Source organism: Zophobas morio, unplaced genomic scaffold (assembly GCF_036711695.1).
Source record: "Zophobas morio isolate AGI-343-1 ecotype UQ-CSIRO unplaced genomic scaffold, CSIRO_AGI_Zmor_V1 ptg000046l, whole genome shotgun sequence".
In the NCBI taxonomy this organism is placed as follows: Eukaryota; Metazoa; Arthropoda; class Insecta; order Coleoptera; family Tenebrionidae; genus Zophobas; species Zophobas morio.
The window spans coordinates 5,096,965-5,114,562 of NW_026972151.1; the positions used below are offsets into that span (position 1 = coordinate 5,096,965).

General features: G+C 33.6%; 2 protein-coding genes and 1 long non-coding RNA gene across 3 annotated transcripts; 1 reads left to right on the forward strand and 2 right to left on the reverse strand.

Annotated features, from left to right (window-relative positions):
- Window positions 1-7,217: 7,217 nt before the first annotated feature.
- On the reverse strand, window positions 7,218-7,701 carry LOC135142041 (uncharacterized). The gene is made up of 3 exons (XR_010282458.1): window positions 7,671-7,701; window positions 7,416-7,571; window positions 7,218-7,355 (listed from the first exon to the last, which is right to left on the reverse strand). It is a non-coding gene; the product is annotated as an uncharacterized LOC135142041 (long non-coding RNA).
- Window positions 7,700-9,442, reverse strand: LOC135142145 (farnesol dehydrogenase-like). The gene is made up of 4 exons (XM_064073816.1): window positions 9,324-9,442; window positions 8,992-9,270; window positions 7,768-7,805; window positions 7,700-7,706 (listed from the first exon to the last, which is right to left on the reverse strand). Exons 1-4 carry the CDS (start codon window positions 9,429-9,431, stop codon window positions 7,700-7,702), a joined length of 432 nt encoding a protein of 143 aa, XP_063929886.1. The 5' UTR covers window positions 9,432-9,442.
- A 1,490-nt stretch (window positions 9,443-10,932) lies between these two features.
- On the forward strand, window positions 10,933-12,025 carry LOC135142079 (farnesol dehydrogenase-like). Its single transcript, XM_064073739.1, has 4 exons — window positions 10,933-11,111; window positions 11,162-11,620; window positions 11,669-11,824; window positions 11,872-12,025. Exons 1-4 carry the CDS (start codon window positions 11,004-11,006, stop codon window positions 11,911-11,913), a joined length of 765 nt encoding a protein of 254 aa, XP_063929809.1. The 5' UTR covers window positions 10,933-11,003; the 3' UTR covers window positions 11,914-12,025.
- Window positions 12,026-17,598: the final 5,573 nt, after the last annotated feature.

Here is a 17,598-nt window from a genome sequence, read left to right on the forward strand (position 1 = left end):
AATTTTAAAAGGGAAAATCACGGTCGCCGTTACTTGCCGATACCAGTCACGGTTACCAACAGTGACAAACAGATCAAGGTGAAATAATCACCGGTAGTGAAATATCGCTCATCTCTAGTATTAAGAGACTTACGGGAGCAAGTCTCGGTTCTTGGTGAATTAGCTAAAAAATACGATGTGTTCAAGGGTATCTTTTCTCTTATAAATAGTAAATATCAAAATAAACTTAGTGGGGTAAAACAGGCTATCAATGGTGAACGTGTTAAAAAAGCCAACAACAAAAACAAAGAAATATGGCGCATAATAAAAAACTGTACAAATAAGTCTGACCGGGGTCCCTCTCAGTTACTGGATAACGGTGTAGCTCTAAGTTCGGCTGAAAGTGCATATATAAATTCCGTCGCCTGCGTTGACAGTTGCGCTGATAAAGCCTGCCGAATAGCCACCTTTGACAGATAATCCAGTAGTTACTTTCGACGCCATTTTCCTTCTGAGGGCGCTAGTTATCCTTGAATGACAGTTCAAATTTGAATTTGACACATTTGTTTGTATATGTAATTTTCGTAATTTTGAACTAATAAAATACGATTAAAAATGCATTGTTGTATACCATCCTGTTCAAACAGTGATTCAAATGTTACCTACCACTAGTTTCCAACGCAGAAGCAGAGGTTTTCTGCGTGGATAAAAAGTATCACTCTTGAGGAAAATTTGAAAGGTTTGCATCCTTTAACTATTAAAAAACAAATAAAATTCTTGATATAACGTAATAATGAACGTTAATTTCATTTAAGAAAACTTTGAACCTCCTTCGGAGAGGCCAAAAGTCTGTATTCTTCATTTTAATAAAAAAAATTTTTTCTACGATTCTGTGGGTAGATGCAGGCTAAAAAGCCATGCAGTTCCCCAGTTTCACAAAGGTGTAAGAGAGAGGTGTAAGAAGGTGTGTAACTGATTAACCGAAACCATTTTCATCAATCAATAATAATCAATGAAAAACTTCACCAACAATCCTAAACCTACACGGAACATCATAAACCAACAATTTCTTTTGTACATTCAAATTGGTCAACTGTCAACGAAGGATAACTAGCGCCCTCAGCAAAATGTGTCCAAATTTTGCATATCGTCCAATTTCGCTATTCGGCAGGCTTTATCAGCGCAACTGTCAACGCAGGCGACGATAAATTCAATAGCTACTTTGCTGACGCTGCAGCTAAAGCAGTGAGTTCGTTAACAGATACAATTGACTTTGACTTTATTTATAGTGTTATTCCTCTGCACTCTAATTCGTTCTTCTTTTATACAGTAACTGTTGTCGATATACATCATGCTATTGAAAAGTTAAAAAAGACCAACTCTGCAGGCGACGACGGCATCTCCAATAACTTTCTGAAAAGTATCGTTGACTATGTAGCTTTCCTACTTGTTCATATCATTAACTTGTCTTTTGAAAGGGGCGAATACCCTGAAGCCCTCAAGACAGCTCTAGTTTTACCATTATTTAAAAAAGGAGATCCTAACTTAGCAGAAAACTACAGACCTATTAGTTTATTATCAAGCATAGGGAAAGTATTTGAAATTATTGTAAATGATAAGATATTACGTTACTTCGAAAAACATAACCTGCTTAACCTACAGCACCATGGTTTTAGGAAAAATTTAGGTGTGGACACAGCCCTAAGTAAATTTATTGACACCATCCACTTGTCCATGGATAACAAATTGGTTACCCTAGGTCTATTCATTGACTACTCAAAGGCATTTGACACTATGTCGCATCAAATTTTACTCCAGAAACTGAAAAGGCTCGGTTTCCATGGCGTGGTCCTTCAATGGTTTACCTCTTACCTTTCCAATCGGACACACAAGGTATTATATGATAATTCATCTGTAGCTGACTCAAGAACGGTCAATATCGGTGTCCCGCAAGGGTCCATTTTGGGACCTACTCTTTTTATTTTATTCACGAATGATCTGGCACGATATATAGAAACAGGCTGTAAAGCACTGCAGGTGTACTATGCGGATGATGCTAATTACTTAATAACCGGGTCGGATTTCGTCACAGTTATTAGTACACTTCAAACTTTATATGAAAGAGTTCTTTTCTGGTCGGTAAAAAGTAAGCTAATTTTAAACAACGATAAAACTGCATGTGTTTGTTTGATAAGAGTAGCCATAGTACAATGTTGATCGATGATGCACTCAAATCTATTAATCATAATCTTCAAGCACAAGCCTCTACAAAATACTTGGTGTTTACATTGATTACAAACTTTCCTGGGCACCTCATATTGATATCATCTGTGGAAAGCTCTCTCATGTTTGCTATATGTTAAAAAATGCAGTAAAGAAATCTTAAAATCCTTCTACTTTGGTTGTTTTCAGAGTATCATTATGTATGAAGTAGAATACTGGTTTAGATCTTCAGAAGCCGAAACAGTCAGAGTATTTAAGCTTCAAAAATGGGCAATAAGATTTCTAGTTAATATAAGGAAACGAGACTCCTGCCGACATCATTTTAAAAATCAGAAAAATTTTGACGCTTCCTAGTCTGTAAAGTGTTGTGCTTTGCTTTTAAAAATAAAAGCCTTTTTACTACGTGTGGGGATCACCACTACTACGAAACACGTAACAGAGATCGTTTATTACCAAAGAAACACTTTACTGCATTGTATCAGAAAAATTTGCATTATAACACCTGTAAGTTCTTTAATGCATTGCCTCAGGTAATTAAGGATGTAAATAATGTGCACACCTATAAGAGAAATGTAAAGCAATTACTATTTGAAAAAAACTGCTACTGTTTATCTGACTACTTTTTGTAATGTGTGTAACTACACGTAAATCGTCTTTCTTTTTTCGTTATTCTGTATTGTATTGTCTTGACGCATATTAACATATATATCTGTTGTATGTTTTTTATTAAATATATATATATTTTCTTGTATGGTTATTGTTGGGTAGGTACATTTTATTGAAGGTACAACAGTTTCGATTTTTATATATATCGCTGATTTACGAAGATGCTGTTAACTAGTTTATTTAAAATGCAACTAATTACAAAATAATCCAAAAAGTGTTCCCTTATTTAAACTTAATGAAATGTTTAGCATGAAAACTAGCGAAAATAGTTTGACCGTACCCATAAACGATGTCTAATTACCAAACATTTTTTCACATTATTTGCAAATTTTTTCTGTTCTATTTACAGTATCTGTTAGACGTGAATTGCTCTTATCAGTTTATTAGATCATTTTTTTTACATTTATAACTTAATGTTAATCGGTATATCTCCAAGAAGTTACAGTTTTAACAACAATTCTTCTTTCAATTAGAAAAAAACCTCTTTTCAAACACCGATTGAAATATTGTATATCTGCGTTGCTACAAAAAATTCACCAATAAAAATGACAAATTTTCTGAAAAAAAAAAATGATATCGTGTAGATAGTAAAACGCTAATCAAAACTTGCCTACTAAATGTCATTTAAATTTCATAAAACACATACTTCTATGCTTGTGGTTTATAAATCCGCCTTTAATATTACATTAAATAAAAAAATAAAATAATTAAATTTAATGTTAGCAGGGTGAACGAAAGCCAAACTTTACAAACGATGGACCATAGGAAGTGTATTTATTTGAAAAGTAAATTGTATTTTTTGATTTTGCATGAATTGTGGCAAAAGCCTTAAAGTTTTTAGAGTTGTTTTTATTTTTAATTTCCATTTTTGGAATATAATTTACTTTTAATAGATATTATTATCGTTACAGGATAAATCCATGGACCGGTTAGGTATCAGTCAGCCGCGACTCTTGAATATGCGCACATAATGCAGATAATTGGTAGAATTATTGTCACTGTGCATTATTATATATAGGTAGTTAGTAGTTGTGTATTTATCGTGTTAGGTAATAATAAATTTCATTTGATTTATTGACGAAAAGCATGTCCTTTACAATATATTATACAAAGTCGAGTTGGATATATTGAAATTATCACAAAAAAAAAATCACTACACACTAAATTGCAAGTTGACAGAAAATTATTCACCGAACAACGCAATGCATAGTTGCTTGAATAAAAATCAACAGAGCAAAGGAACTGATCTGACTGTATACTGTGGGACATTTAAATAAACAGAGAAGGTCGCATTTTAAACATGGAACAAATTTTGACGAATTCACGAATTATGTGTTCGTATTTTAATAACAAATCGCTACAAAATATACAGTTCAATTTAAAAATACAAAGCTGACCACTGTCTGCAAAAAACTAAACGTCATTTTTTTAGTAGATCACCATATTTTATATCTTTACACGTAAAACTAATGTATATGTACTAGTACCTCTGAATGAATCATACGTTTGATGATTTGTAATTTTGAATGTAAAGCAGAATAAACTACATAAATATATAAGCGATAAAATAGATCAAAACCTTCTCGGTGGAATAAAAAAAAAATACAATATAGACTAAAGAACTGAGGAGTTTAACCAGGTTTCGATGAGTTGAAACTAGTCACTGATTAGTTATAATTTTTTTTTATAAAATACCGACGCTTCATGAGTAATGCCGAGCCACAGTAGAGATAACAATCAGTAGAGACAGCTCGTGTCGGCGCCTTTGTTCTTTCTGACCCGAATTTTAAGCCGTCATGGGTGGTCGTTCCCTAAACTATTCCTAGATGTCGCCACCCAATTTAAAAAGTATCACTTAATTTACAATTTCAAAAATTGATTCGTGTACGCAATTTATTGCAAACTGTGTAGTTTGCTCAAATCGTATAAGCGTGAATCGCAATAAGAAAAAAGAAAAGTCGATATTTAATTTATAAACACGATGATTTGTTACAGTTTTTATTTTATTACTTACACAATTTGACAATTCGCACATTCTTTCCCCGAATACTTGAGGTTTAATTATCATTGTAAAAATAATGTAATAAATTCATCTAAAAAGAAAGAGGTTTATTTAAGAAAAAATAAATAAAATAAAAATTAAATTACAAAAAGGAAAAAAGTTAATGCTGCCAAATTATTTTCTTTCTATTAATTTTTTCACCTTTGGCATTTGTAAATTTAAAGCTAGCATTTACAAATTTTAGTGCATAAAATAATCTCATCCTAGCATACAAAGCAAGCAAATAATCGTATGGAAAGTTTTGGCATGGATGAAGAAATGTAGCTTGCTTATATAAATTTAAAAATTTCAACAAAGTAGTTGTTTGTAAAATTATATTTTCAAAATTTTCACTAAAAATTTGCTCTAATTCACAAATGTAAAAAAAAGAAATTATCGTTTGGCATATATAATTTACCAAATAACTCGCAATTCTTCGTTTGGTAGGCTCTGAAATGTGAATATATGCTTCTGTTGTCTAAACTTTTATGTTTATTTGCATATTTTTCACATTCACTACAACTGTGTACTAATAAACATTCCGAATTAGGTAGCCACAGATATATCTAATTGCGTTTTGTTCAGCTGTGTGAAAGTGATAATCACAATCTTTTAAGGTGGTCTTCTGCATCGTGGTGACTGATTCTTCTTCATTAAAACGACGACCTACATTTAACTTTAAAATTTCTTCCATATCAGGCTCGCAGTTTTGATTACCTGTGTTCGTTTCATCAAAATAATCTTGTATGATTAATTTTCTAAAAGCCATTTGAAATTGATTAGATGTGGGGTTAATAGAATTTCCATTTTGTTTCCTAATCCATCCAAAACAGTTTTCTAGTGCGTCTGTCTTGGCAAAGGCGTCTTATTAATATATAGTCAAACCCATTTTACCTAAGAACTTAACCCGTAAGCGTAATATCATATAAAGTAAAATTTTTATTAAAAAAAAATTATTAAAAAAAAAATGCATATTTGTCGGCTCACATAAAGTGCAGGTAATTGGTATGGGTCGACGCAAGTAAGAATAATTGAGGAATTCATGAAACCGGAAGTCCATAGGGATTAAGCGAAAAAGAATATTTGACAAAATGTACGGCTTGAGTCATTTTTATCCACGCGCGACTGCTTATGGGTTAAGCAACGTTTCAAAATAAAACTCAAGATTGTGTAGGTCAAAAAATATATATTGTACATGATGAATAAAAAAATTGTTTATTGAGAGAAGGTCTGCTTATATAATTTTTTGTTACGTGTAGTTTGTTTCTTATTATTTTTAGGGATCTTGTATGAAAATTCATCGGACAAAGATTTTACCTTTTATTGTGAAAATTACATTTTTACACTATTTGTACAATTCTACCGGAAAAGCAGTCTTAAACAAGCAAAACCGGCAAAAATATTGTAACAAAACTGCCAAATTTCAAATATTTTAGACGTCAGTTGGGCGCCCTCATTCGGTCATAATGCGAACGACCACCCACGAAAACGGGTCACGAAAAACGGCGAGCTGTCTCTACTGATTGTTATCTCTACTGTGGCCGAGCCTTACAAACTTTAAATGCAACCAGTAAAACATGTTGCACTGCTACTAAGATATTTTTTGTGCAAAGGCGGACTAAGTTTTATACGTAGGTAATTTTTGTTGTTGTCAACATCAATGATGCCTCTGAAAATGTATTGTGTGTTGCATTTCCAATCCTGTAAGGTACAGTTTCAATCATAACACATGTGGCGAGCAAGTTGCCTGCGCTATAGGCAACCAACCGTACGCCTGCAAAGAACACCGCTAATTGGCTGGCGTACCACGCAGAAGCGAAAACGAGAAGCGAGACTAGAAAAGGCCTGATGGAAGCACAACTCGCTCTCTCCGCCATCGTCCACAGAAGCAGCAAGATCACAAGAACACCGCGCTCCTCGTCGCCGCAGAGTTCCAACACAACCACGTTGCTTAAATGTCATTCGTTGTAAATATGTGTACATAAATAAATCCATACCCAAAACATCCACACACATTAAATTCTCCAAAAGGTTCCTGCGGAAAAATTTTGAAGAAGTACCAAAACGTGATTACGTATGAGGCCATCCAAGAAATAAAATAGGTATGCGTTTTGGGGAAATGCAATCAAAATTGGTATTGGTACTAATTTCTATGATAAGAAATTTTAAATTTATTATTAATAACAGCACACAACGCCTTTAATGATGAAAAAAAGTACTTTGGTACAGACTGAGGAAAGTGGAATTTGGTTGAATGCAAATAAATTGTAATTATGTTTACCGGTTTATATTTTATTTTATAAGGTTACCAATTGTCAATATTTTCTATGGCGTTAGCTATTGATAAGAGAACGACTATCTATGCAGTTATACAATACCGAAGGTAAACTAACATAATGTTTGGAGGTTTTTGCTGCTAAAACGGTTTTATCGTTAGTTCGTGAACCTAGCAAAAAATAATTTGTATTAAGTAATTAATAGTTAAGCCCACAGACCCTAGACTCACTTGAACATGCCCTGGCGTTGACAAAACGTATACAACGCCGTCAGCAATATCTTCGCCTTTCATAATAGCTCGTTTATTAAATTCCTCTCTAACGTCTGATGGTAACTTTGTACCTAAAGTAGTTAGCTCTGTAGCTACCAATCCAGGACTGATACTCTACAATGAAATACAATCTAAAGTTATATTTTTATATGGATATTGCCAGTAGATACTTATTATAATGTAGTGTATTTATGTAACACTACTTCCACTCACCGTAACTCTGATTTTAGTACCAAGACCGTTCAACTCCTGCCTCAACGTTTCAGTCAAAGCAGTAACAGCAAATTTAGAAGCCGGATAGACATTAAACTGAGGAGTATAAACTCGATGACCACCCACACTGTTGATCTGAATAATATGACCGTCATCAATCATGTATTTCAGGGGCGGCTCATGACTTGAAAAGTTGATGAGGCAAAGCACAATACGCTCCAAAATATAAATAAATCAAGATTACTTAAATATTTTCTACTTAGTCAAATAAACAAATTTGTAAACTCATTTAACTGTCCACCAAGAACCAACGTGAAGGTGTAAGGAACTCTTGTAAGGAAAGGATGGGAATGACAGGACAAAAGGAAAGGGAAACGTGGTCAGAAAAAACTAATATAACTTAAAAAAAAAACAAAACTTTAAAGAAAACGTATCGAAAAAAATCAAATACAACATAAAATAAACCTATTTGATTTATAACAAAAAACAAAACGAAAAACATATAAAACATAAATACTCTGGATTTATTTTAATCTTTTTTATAGATCAATAATTAACGATTTACTCAAATAAGGAACCGGCCGTTTTAATTCCTTAACTACATACAATTTATCATCATACGTGAAAGTAGAAAAAACAGAACTGCTATTGTCATTTAACGTTAGAGAAAAATTCCGATTTACTATAATCTTAAATAACGATTACCGAAATCAAATTATGACAAGCACAAAGCACTAACGCGACACACACAAACGTAGGCACTCTTAAGACAAAATTCTGTTACCGAAATTTTGAATCAATTTATACACACACAGATTTGTGGCAAAACAATCAACGGCCTAATTTTGAATACTTCTGCAAATGCAGACTGCATTGGAATCGCACGATCTCCGCGCGCAAATATTGTTGTCCATCTCTTTTGCAAGCACGGAAATGAGGCTAGCCTCAATTTTGTCTTTTTTCAACTCATACTGCTTATGAGTGTATTGCAGGTTGCTTGCCTATTAACGATATGATTTCTATATCCGCTGTAGAGGCAAGCTCCGAGTTTGCCTCATTCGCGTCACAAAATACATGTTGTGTCGAGTGTTTCAGCGCGCTGTTTAATTAAGGGAGCAACGAGTACCTACTGAGATAAAAATAAGAATATAATTTTCCATATTTATTTTTAAAATTTTAGAAAAAAGACACAAATTATTGGCCGAAATGTGTCGTTAAAAATAGTAAAAATCCTAATAAGGCGTAAAATTCATTGGTGAGGCACTGCCTCACCTGCCTCATAGGACAAGCCGCCCCTGATGTATTTCTTCATTGAACTTACTGCTTCTCTTGTAGTTATACACAAACCCAAAACATTTAGATCGAAAACTTTCCTCCAGTCTTCAGTACTGGTATTTGTCAGTCCACCTTCAGTAGCCGTTCCAGCATTGTTGATAAGAACGTGTACTGGTCCTAAATTATCTTCAACCCATTTGAAAGCACACTGAATATCTTCCTCTTTTCTTAAATCTGTTTTAATTGCGTAGAGTTTCCCTTTTTTGTTGTTGAAAGTCTTAGCAGGTTCTTGGATTAATTCTGGGCAACGTGCTAGTCCAACAACCTGTGAAAAGTGTGTTTAAATTTAAAAAAGTCGTTTTGGATTTCATGATTTACAATTAGGCCGTTTTCAACAAGTTGGTCAGCGATGGCAGCACCGATTCCAGCACTAGCTCCGGTTACAATGGCTACTTTGCCTACCCATCTATCCATTGAATTTACCATTGTCGTAGGCTGCTCGTTATGTAGTGACCAGGTTGGTCTTTTTATTACTCAACGTTGACAAAACTGTTTTAAAGGTGTATAGATATAGGTGAGAGCTCGTCGATTAACCCCCACTACATGCACTTCATAGGCGTCCGTAAGACGGCAACGGAGACTACATAGCTATCGTTTCGGCCGCACGCCTCTGCTGACTAGTGGTGGGAGTAAAAAAACTTTAAACCGACTAACGTTGGTATCACGTTCTGTAAACTTGAGTAAACAGCTTAGTATTTTGAGTAAACAAGAATTTTTCTTTTAGAATTTGGAGGATCTGGCAATTTTTTAAAACAGTTGTTTGCTTTAAGTTTTTAGGGTTGTAAGTTGCAATAGTCAAACGAAACTAATGCGCTTATTAAGAGAACAGAGATAAACAAACAAAGAACGTGCAAAAATGATGATGTAAAAGTGTTTAAAAATACGAAGAGTGTTATTTCTGACGCAAACAAAAATTGAAGGTCTGATAAAAATAATGAAGAAGCCAAAGATAGAAATAAAGGATAAGAAGAGCAAATAGAGCGAATAACTGGATTATGTACAAGAAGTTATGTAAGAAAGCTAGATGATAATTATGGAAAAATAAAGTTATTATTTGAAAACGCAAGTAAGCATGGGATATTTGGTAAAGGAATATTGAGAAAAGAAAAAAAAGAACAAACTCATGGCTTCTTAAAGTCTAAAAAGATGTTTAATATAATATAAACGCTGCTTTGGAGTTTTGAAAAATCGAAAATAACAAATAAAAAAACATGAAAGAACAGATGGATATAAAAATAAAAATTATACAGAACAAGTATACGAGGACACTGGGGACAATCAAAGATAATTAAATTGAATAAAAAAATTATTTACCAAATTATATATAATTAACAACGGGAAACATAGGTAATAACCATTCTGATGGAACCAGCTTTAGCATAAAAAGTGGAATTTAAATCGGTTCATCCCCTTGAGAGCTACGGTGTCGCAATGAAACACACACAAACACAAAGGGGTCAAAACTACTACACCCCTATTTTTCTATCGGGGGTTAATAAACACATGTAACCACGAATTTTTGGGAAATGGATTTTGGATTGCGTTGCCAATTCTGTTGGGCTCGTTATTACTTCTGAGTAATCCTGTAGACATTTGTCGGACTTATGTTTTTGTGTACAGGTTTTTTTACAATCGCTGCCTAAAAATTCGTTCGTCAAGCAATTTAAAATTCATCGAGTCTCTCTCGGATATAATATAACTGTACAAGTTTAAACAAGTGTTATGCAACTTAATACTAAAAAAATATAATCACATTGAATTAATTGAGATTTATCTTAATCAAAATCCAAAATTTGCTTAAAATATTTGCAACACTTTAAATTATATAAGTTGATTTCATCATTTACAGTCAAATATGAATAGCAAAATTAAAAACCTTGCTGTATCACGATAAAAATTGTTTACAATGATATAATCGCGGGTTTCTATTTAAGCGGACACGTTGCACGTTTAAATTAGTTTCAACGAACAGCACTCACTGACAACATCGTATTAAAAATGGTTCTCTCCATGGACAGATGGGTGGGCAAAGTTGCCGTTGTTACTGGTGCTAGTTCTGGAATCGGAGCCGCTATTGCAGATGCTCTCGTAGAACAAGGCTTAATCGTAAGACCACCTTTCATCTCAACTAATAAATTCCTTAAACATTATTTTAGGTACTAGGTGTGGCTCGTCGCTCTGAACGTATAGAACAACGTGCCAAGCAACTCTCAGGCAAAAAAGGTAAACTCCATGCCATCAAAGCTGACTTAACCAAAGAGGAAGATATTCTGAAAATTTTTAAATGGTCGAAAGAAAATTTGGGACCCGTTCATATTCTTGTCAACAATGCCGGAAAAACGGCTTCAACAAACCTAACAGAAGGCAAAACTGAAGACTGGAAATCAGTTTTTGATCTAAACGTCATAGCACTGAGCATTGCCACACGAGAAGCAGTCAAAATCATGAAAGAGAACAAAATTAATGGCCACATCGTACACGTTAACAGCGTTTTGGGACATCAAGTGTTGTATCCAGGACTAAGCATGTACCCTCCGTCGAAATTTGCTGTCACCGCTCTGACTGAAAGTTTGAGACAAGAATTGAATCAGCAAGGTCTTAAAATAAAAATTACTGTAAGTTTCGTGATTGATATGATTTGTTGTTGATTTCGTCGTTTGCAGAGTGTTAGTCCTGGATTGGTTGAAAGCGAATTGAGTACTTTAAATCCGAATCTTACTCCCGAGAGAAGAGCTGCTATGGAACAGATGCCTATATTGAAAAGTGAGGATATTGCTGATGGTATTGTGTACGCACTCTCGACGCCGGAGCATGTTCAAGTAGGTTAAAAATTTTGTTGTTGTGTGCCTATTTCAGATTGTTTTAGATCCACGAACTTACTATTAAGCCTCTTGGTGAAAAGGTCTAAAAAAACTGGTCAATGAAATACAGACTGCAAGAAATGTTGGAGCTTTATATTTAATTCTAAAGAACGTGTTATGTAAACGGTTAAAAAATAAATTGTTTGTTGAAACCTAAAATCCAAAGCGATAATTAACAGCAGCTAACTCTGCTGCTACCTGCATCAAAGGAAGAGTTTTGATGATTAAAACGCTGATAGTCACAGTTGTAGTGGTAAATAACCGTAGTTTACTTTTTGTAAATTCCAGTAACAAAGAAGGCGACGAAGTCAAAAGAAATAACGGGAGAATTTGGTAACTTAGTGAAGTTTTCGTTTTGTATTGATTTGTAAATTAATCAAACTCTTATATTGGAAAGTGAAACGCCTGAAGTAGTGCCCCTGGATATTCAAGAAGGTGCTCAACGAGCGAGTAAAAATTATTACCCCCAAAATCGAGACTGTACAAAATCGCCTACAACAAAGTTTTAGACTGAGATGCAACATCAAAACGTTGCAAGCAAATTCATAAAAGACAATATTATTGTATTAGCATATTTTGAAAAAAGTCCCATATCTGGAAATCTTCCACTCTTTGGGCTCATTTTCCAGTGATAAAGTCATCTCTTCATATTAAACGAAACATAGGCATTGGAAAATGTTATAAGGTGTTTGCGTTTTTAAAACGTAAATCTGAAAGCTACGAGTACAGGCATTCTAACTAGGGACCAGATCGAAATATTCTTAAATACAGTCCCAGATGCACAGTTCTTAATGATGAAAGTGGCTGCAATTATAGAACTGTTTGGGGCATCTCGTCGTGAAGAACTTTACAAATTGAGTGTAGACAGTATTAAACATCTGGAAAATATGGTGTTAGTAGAAGTTCCAGACACTAAAACAAAAATTAAACGCATCTTCACCATAATTGGAAAATACATATAGGTACATCTGTTAAAACTTTTATGACTTAAGTAGCTTAAGCCAAATCACCCTTATAAGTCAAATTGGCTATTGTAAGCTTTATGGACCCGAACTGCAAGATTATTAATGTCCATTGTTTGCATAATATAGCTGTGAACTGAGTTAAGTAATACAATAGCCAGTTTGACTTATAAGAGTGGTTTGGCTTAAGCCGCTTAAGTCATAAATGTTTTAACAGGTGTATGTCAAATGAGGTTACTTTACAGAAAATACGTTTCTCTGAGACCTTCTAATGTCAGCCACCGTCAACTATTTTTCAGGTTTAGAAACAACAAATATCGATCTATTAGGTCATTATAATTTTGTTTCCAGGTATTCAAACAACAGATGCACTGTTCAGTCGATTGGTAAGGTACGAGACAACACAAAACTGAACGAAATTTATAAGTAAATTAATAAGTAATTTTGTTAACAGACTTATTGTGACAAATTCTTATCACGCTTAAAAGGGAAATAACTATCTAACTAAATGAAAACTAATTTAATACCCAATGTATTTTCTACCTGCTTCTATGAGATTGTAGACGCGTTGCTTCATAGAATTGACCAAATGGATAAAGTAATTGACGTCCAGATTCTCCCAAGCCGTCAAGATCCCATCTTTCAATTCATTAAAACTGTTGCGTACTGCTTCCTATCTTTATAAACCTCTCGTACAAGAGAATCCCATACATTCTTAATAGGGTTGAGATCCGGGCTTTCCGCAGGCCATGGTAGCAAAGCTATATTTTGTCGTTGAAACCACGTTTTCGATGAACTAGACACATGAATCGAAGCATCATCTTGCTGAAAAATCACTTTACTGTCTTGAAATAGGTTCAAATGTGGTTTGAGGTGCACTGCCAACACATCTTGGTAATCCAGAGAGTCCATTCGATTTGAAATAAATGCTAAGTTAGTACCTTAGATCATATAATAAATAGATACCAATACTCGAACTGAAAGGTGTGACTAGACATGAAGCTATCTGTTGTCGTTTTCTACGTCAAAGGGAGTAGTATAATGCTATCCTTGTGTGATCACCACATCTTCATCTTTGTTATATGCATTTCATCTGTATATGTCTATTTCACTTCCATCCTTGTACCGCACCAGCGCAACAAATCGCTTTTGACAGATGTTTCTTCTAACCTCTCATTCGTGTTCTTGTACGAAAAACAATTTTAGAATTTAGAACAAAGATGCTATTTTAAGTGATGTAATCATAAAGGATCACAATCCCTGCCCAATAATTTACTATTCCTTTCGTTATCTACTGTGAATTATGTTATTAGTTATTCGTTATCCTAAACATGTCGCAATCGCAACATGCTCGAGACATCGATCCAGGTGGAAATGTCGAAAAAGTGTGTAGAAAGTGCAAAGAAAAAGTCCAAGTTGTGTTTACTAAATGTGCAAAGTGTGACAAGTATTATCATAAAAGTTGTATGCAGCAACTCATAAATAGAGGTAAACAATTTACAACAATTACGGATAAAGTCATGTTATGCGAAGATCATTGCCGTGACATCAGTACAATTGAAGCAACTTTTCAAGATGCGATCCAAACACTTAAAATTGCAAATAACACCCTTAAGAAGGAAAATGACGACTTAAAAAAAAAACTAGAATTAACACAACTTCAATTGAAAAATGACCCACAAAACATTATCAGCCAGGTGAAAGCGGAATTCTCTGATTATTTCTTATCTATGAAAAAAGAAATCAATGATACTATAAATGGGAAGTTCATTGAACTTCAAAATTCGATGGTAATACCCGAAATTCAAGTCAACCAGGAGCAGAGTCTTCCTCCCAAAAAATCATACAGTGAAACAGTCAAACGTGAGAAAGACGTTGTTATATTAAGACCAAAAAAAACACAAGAGACATCAGCTACATTTGAAACACTGAAACAGAAAATCAAACCTGAACAAATTGAAGTTGGAATTACGAAAATTAAACCTTTAAAAGACGGCGGAATCGCCGTAACATGCAACAATCAAGAAGAGACTAGAAAACTAGAAGAGGTAGCAAAAGTTAACCTGGGTGATAATTTCCACATAAAAAAAATAGAATTGCGAAACCCCAAAATTAAAATTGTTGGACTCTTGATGTGGAAGACTTAAAAGAATGTCTCATTAAGCAAAACGCCGAACTTAAAGATATAACGGGTATTTTCAAACTCGTAACTTGCAAGAAAATGATCAAAAAATATTTAGCCATTATTGAAGTTGATCCAAACACTTTCTCCAAATTTATGGCCTTAAAAACAGTTTTTATACAATGGAGTGAGTGCGCCCTGTATGAACATGTTAACACTCTTAGATGTTTCAAATGTGGTGGCTTTAACCATATGGCTGAGAAATGTAAAGAAAATCATCCGAAATGTCTGAATTGTGGAAACGATGATCATTCTGAAAAAGAGTGTGAACAGGAACCCATATGTATAAACTGCGTGAAAGTCAACAAGAAATTAAATTTGCAGTTAAATATTGAACACTCTCGTTTTGATTGTAACTGTGAGGTATACAAAAGACAAGTGGAAATTAATAAAAATAAAATTAACTACATTGCATAGCAACCAACTGATAAAGAAGAAAACTTTAAGGTGCTTTTTCTAAACGTACAATGTTTGAGGAACAAAGTTAATATTATGGACGCATTGTTGCAAACTTATAAATTTGACGTTTTGTGCTTAAGTGAACACTGGCTCACCACCACTGAAACAGAATTTGTCTTCTTCGAAAAATTTATAACAGCAGCAGCTTATGCAAGAATGCAACATTCCCATGGAGGCGTTATCCAACTCGTTGATTACAATAAAAACTTCAGATCTTTAATTAATGTTACGAATTTATCAGTTGAAAAAGATTGTGAAATGGTAGGTACGTACTTCCTTGCATTTTATCTGTATATTGTTGTCATTTATAGATCACCTTCCGGAGACTTTAAAAATTTCATTGACAAAATAACACAAGTGTTTAACTGTTTAGACTTTAAAAATAGGAATATATTACTTGGTGGTGATTTTAATCTACATTTTGAGAAAAAGGATGATAAAACTGTTAAAGTTTTAACTGACTTAATGACAAGTTTCGGCATGAAACATTTAGTAAATTTTCCAACGAGAGGATTATCTCGCTTAGATAATGTTTACACTAATGTTACACCAGATTGTTGTAAAGTTATGCCGTTTAAGGATGATGTATCTGATCACACTGGTGTAGTGATATCGTTACAAAATATAATAGGTCTTAAAATATGCAAAGAAGACAAACAAGAAATTAAAATTGTAAAACCTATAACACAATATGGAAAATTTATCTTCTTCACTATACTTAGTAAAGCCGAGTGGGATTTCATAAATTCGGATATTGATATAGAAAATAAATTTACCATGTTTTTAAATACAATGTGCTACTACTTTGACTTAGCTTTTCCATCTAAAACAGTTGTTTCTTATAGACATAATTCTAATAATTGTAAATGGTTTACTAGTGACTTATATAAAATGAGAGGAACCTTAGAATTGATTAAAGATGCATATAAGTTACACGGTACTACAGAATTAAAAACACTCCTAGATTCGTATAAAAAGCGGTATAAATTATCTATTAAAAAAGCAAAAATCAACGCAGCAGAAAAATTTGTTTTTGATAACAAAAATAAGCCAAGAGCATTGTGGACCATTGTCAATAATCACAAAGCTAAGAAAAAACAAATTAATTGTAACATAACTCCTGATCAATTTAATCAACATTTTTCGACAATAGCACAATGTATTGTCAATAAGTTGCCTACTGCAAGTCGTGATCCAATATCTATTATGACAAACACCAGTATTATGCATAATTGTGTCTTTCTATTTAAAAAGGTATCCTGTGTCCAGGTAAGAGATGCTATAAATAGTTTACATAATAGCAACGCCAAAGATATATATGGTTTTTCTGTCCCATTAATAAAATATGTAAAAAATTTACTAATTTCTGAGATCACGAAATTGTGTAATTATTGTATAGAAGAAAATATCTTCCCTTCTTGTTTGAAAGTGGCCTTAGTTGTGCCTATACATAAAAAAGGAGACTCTGATGAATTAAACAATTACCGGCCTATTTCTCTTCTCCCTGTTTTGTCCAAGATATTAGAGAAACTACTGCTTAATCAAATTTTAGATTATTTACAAGCAAATGATGTCTTATCGCAGTGCCAATATGGATTTTCCAAAGGTCGCTCTACCATATCAGCAATTTTAGATTTTATTAATAATGTTTTTCAATCTTTTGAATCTAAAAAATTTTACTCCACATCTTTTTTGGACCTCAGCAAAGCGTTTGATTGTGTTTCCCATGACATTCTAATAAGAAAACTATTTTATTATAATTTTCATCCTAGTGCTACGAAGCTACTATTGTCTTATCTTAGTACCCGAAGTCAATGTGTTAAAATAGATGGAAAACTATCAAGCAAATTGAATGTTGAATATGGTGTGCCCCAAGGGTCTATATTGGGACCGGTACTTTTCTTACTATATATAAATGATCTACCAAACCTTCTTAATCAGACTGACATAATTTTGTATGCTGATGATACAACTATAAGTACATCAGATTTATCTTTAGATAACCTTACTACCAAGAAGAAGCAACTTAATACCTTAGCTGAAGAATGGTTTGTAATCAACAGATTGTCCTTAAATAAAGACAAAACTGTCCAGATGTTATTCACCTTAAAACATACTGTTTCAGACAA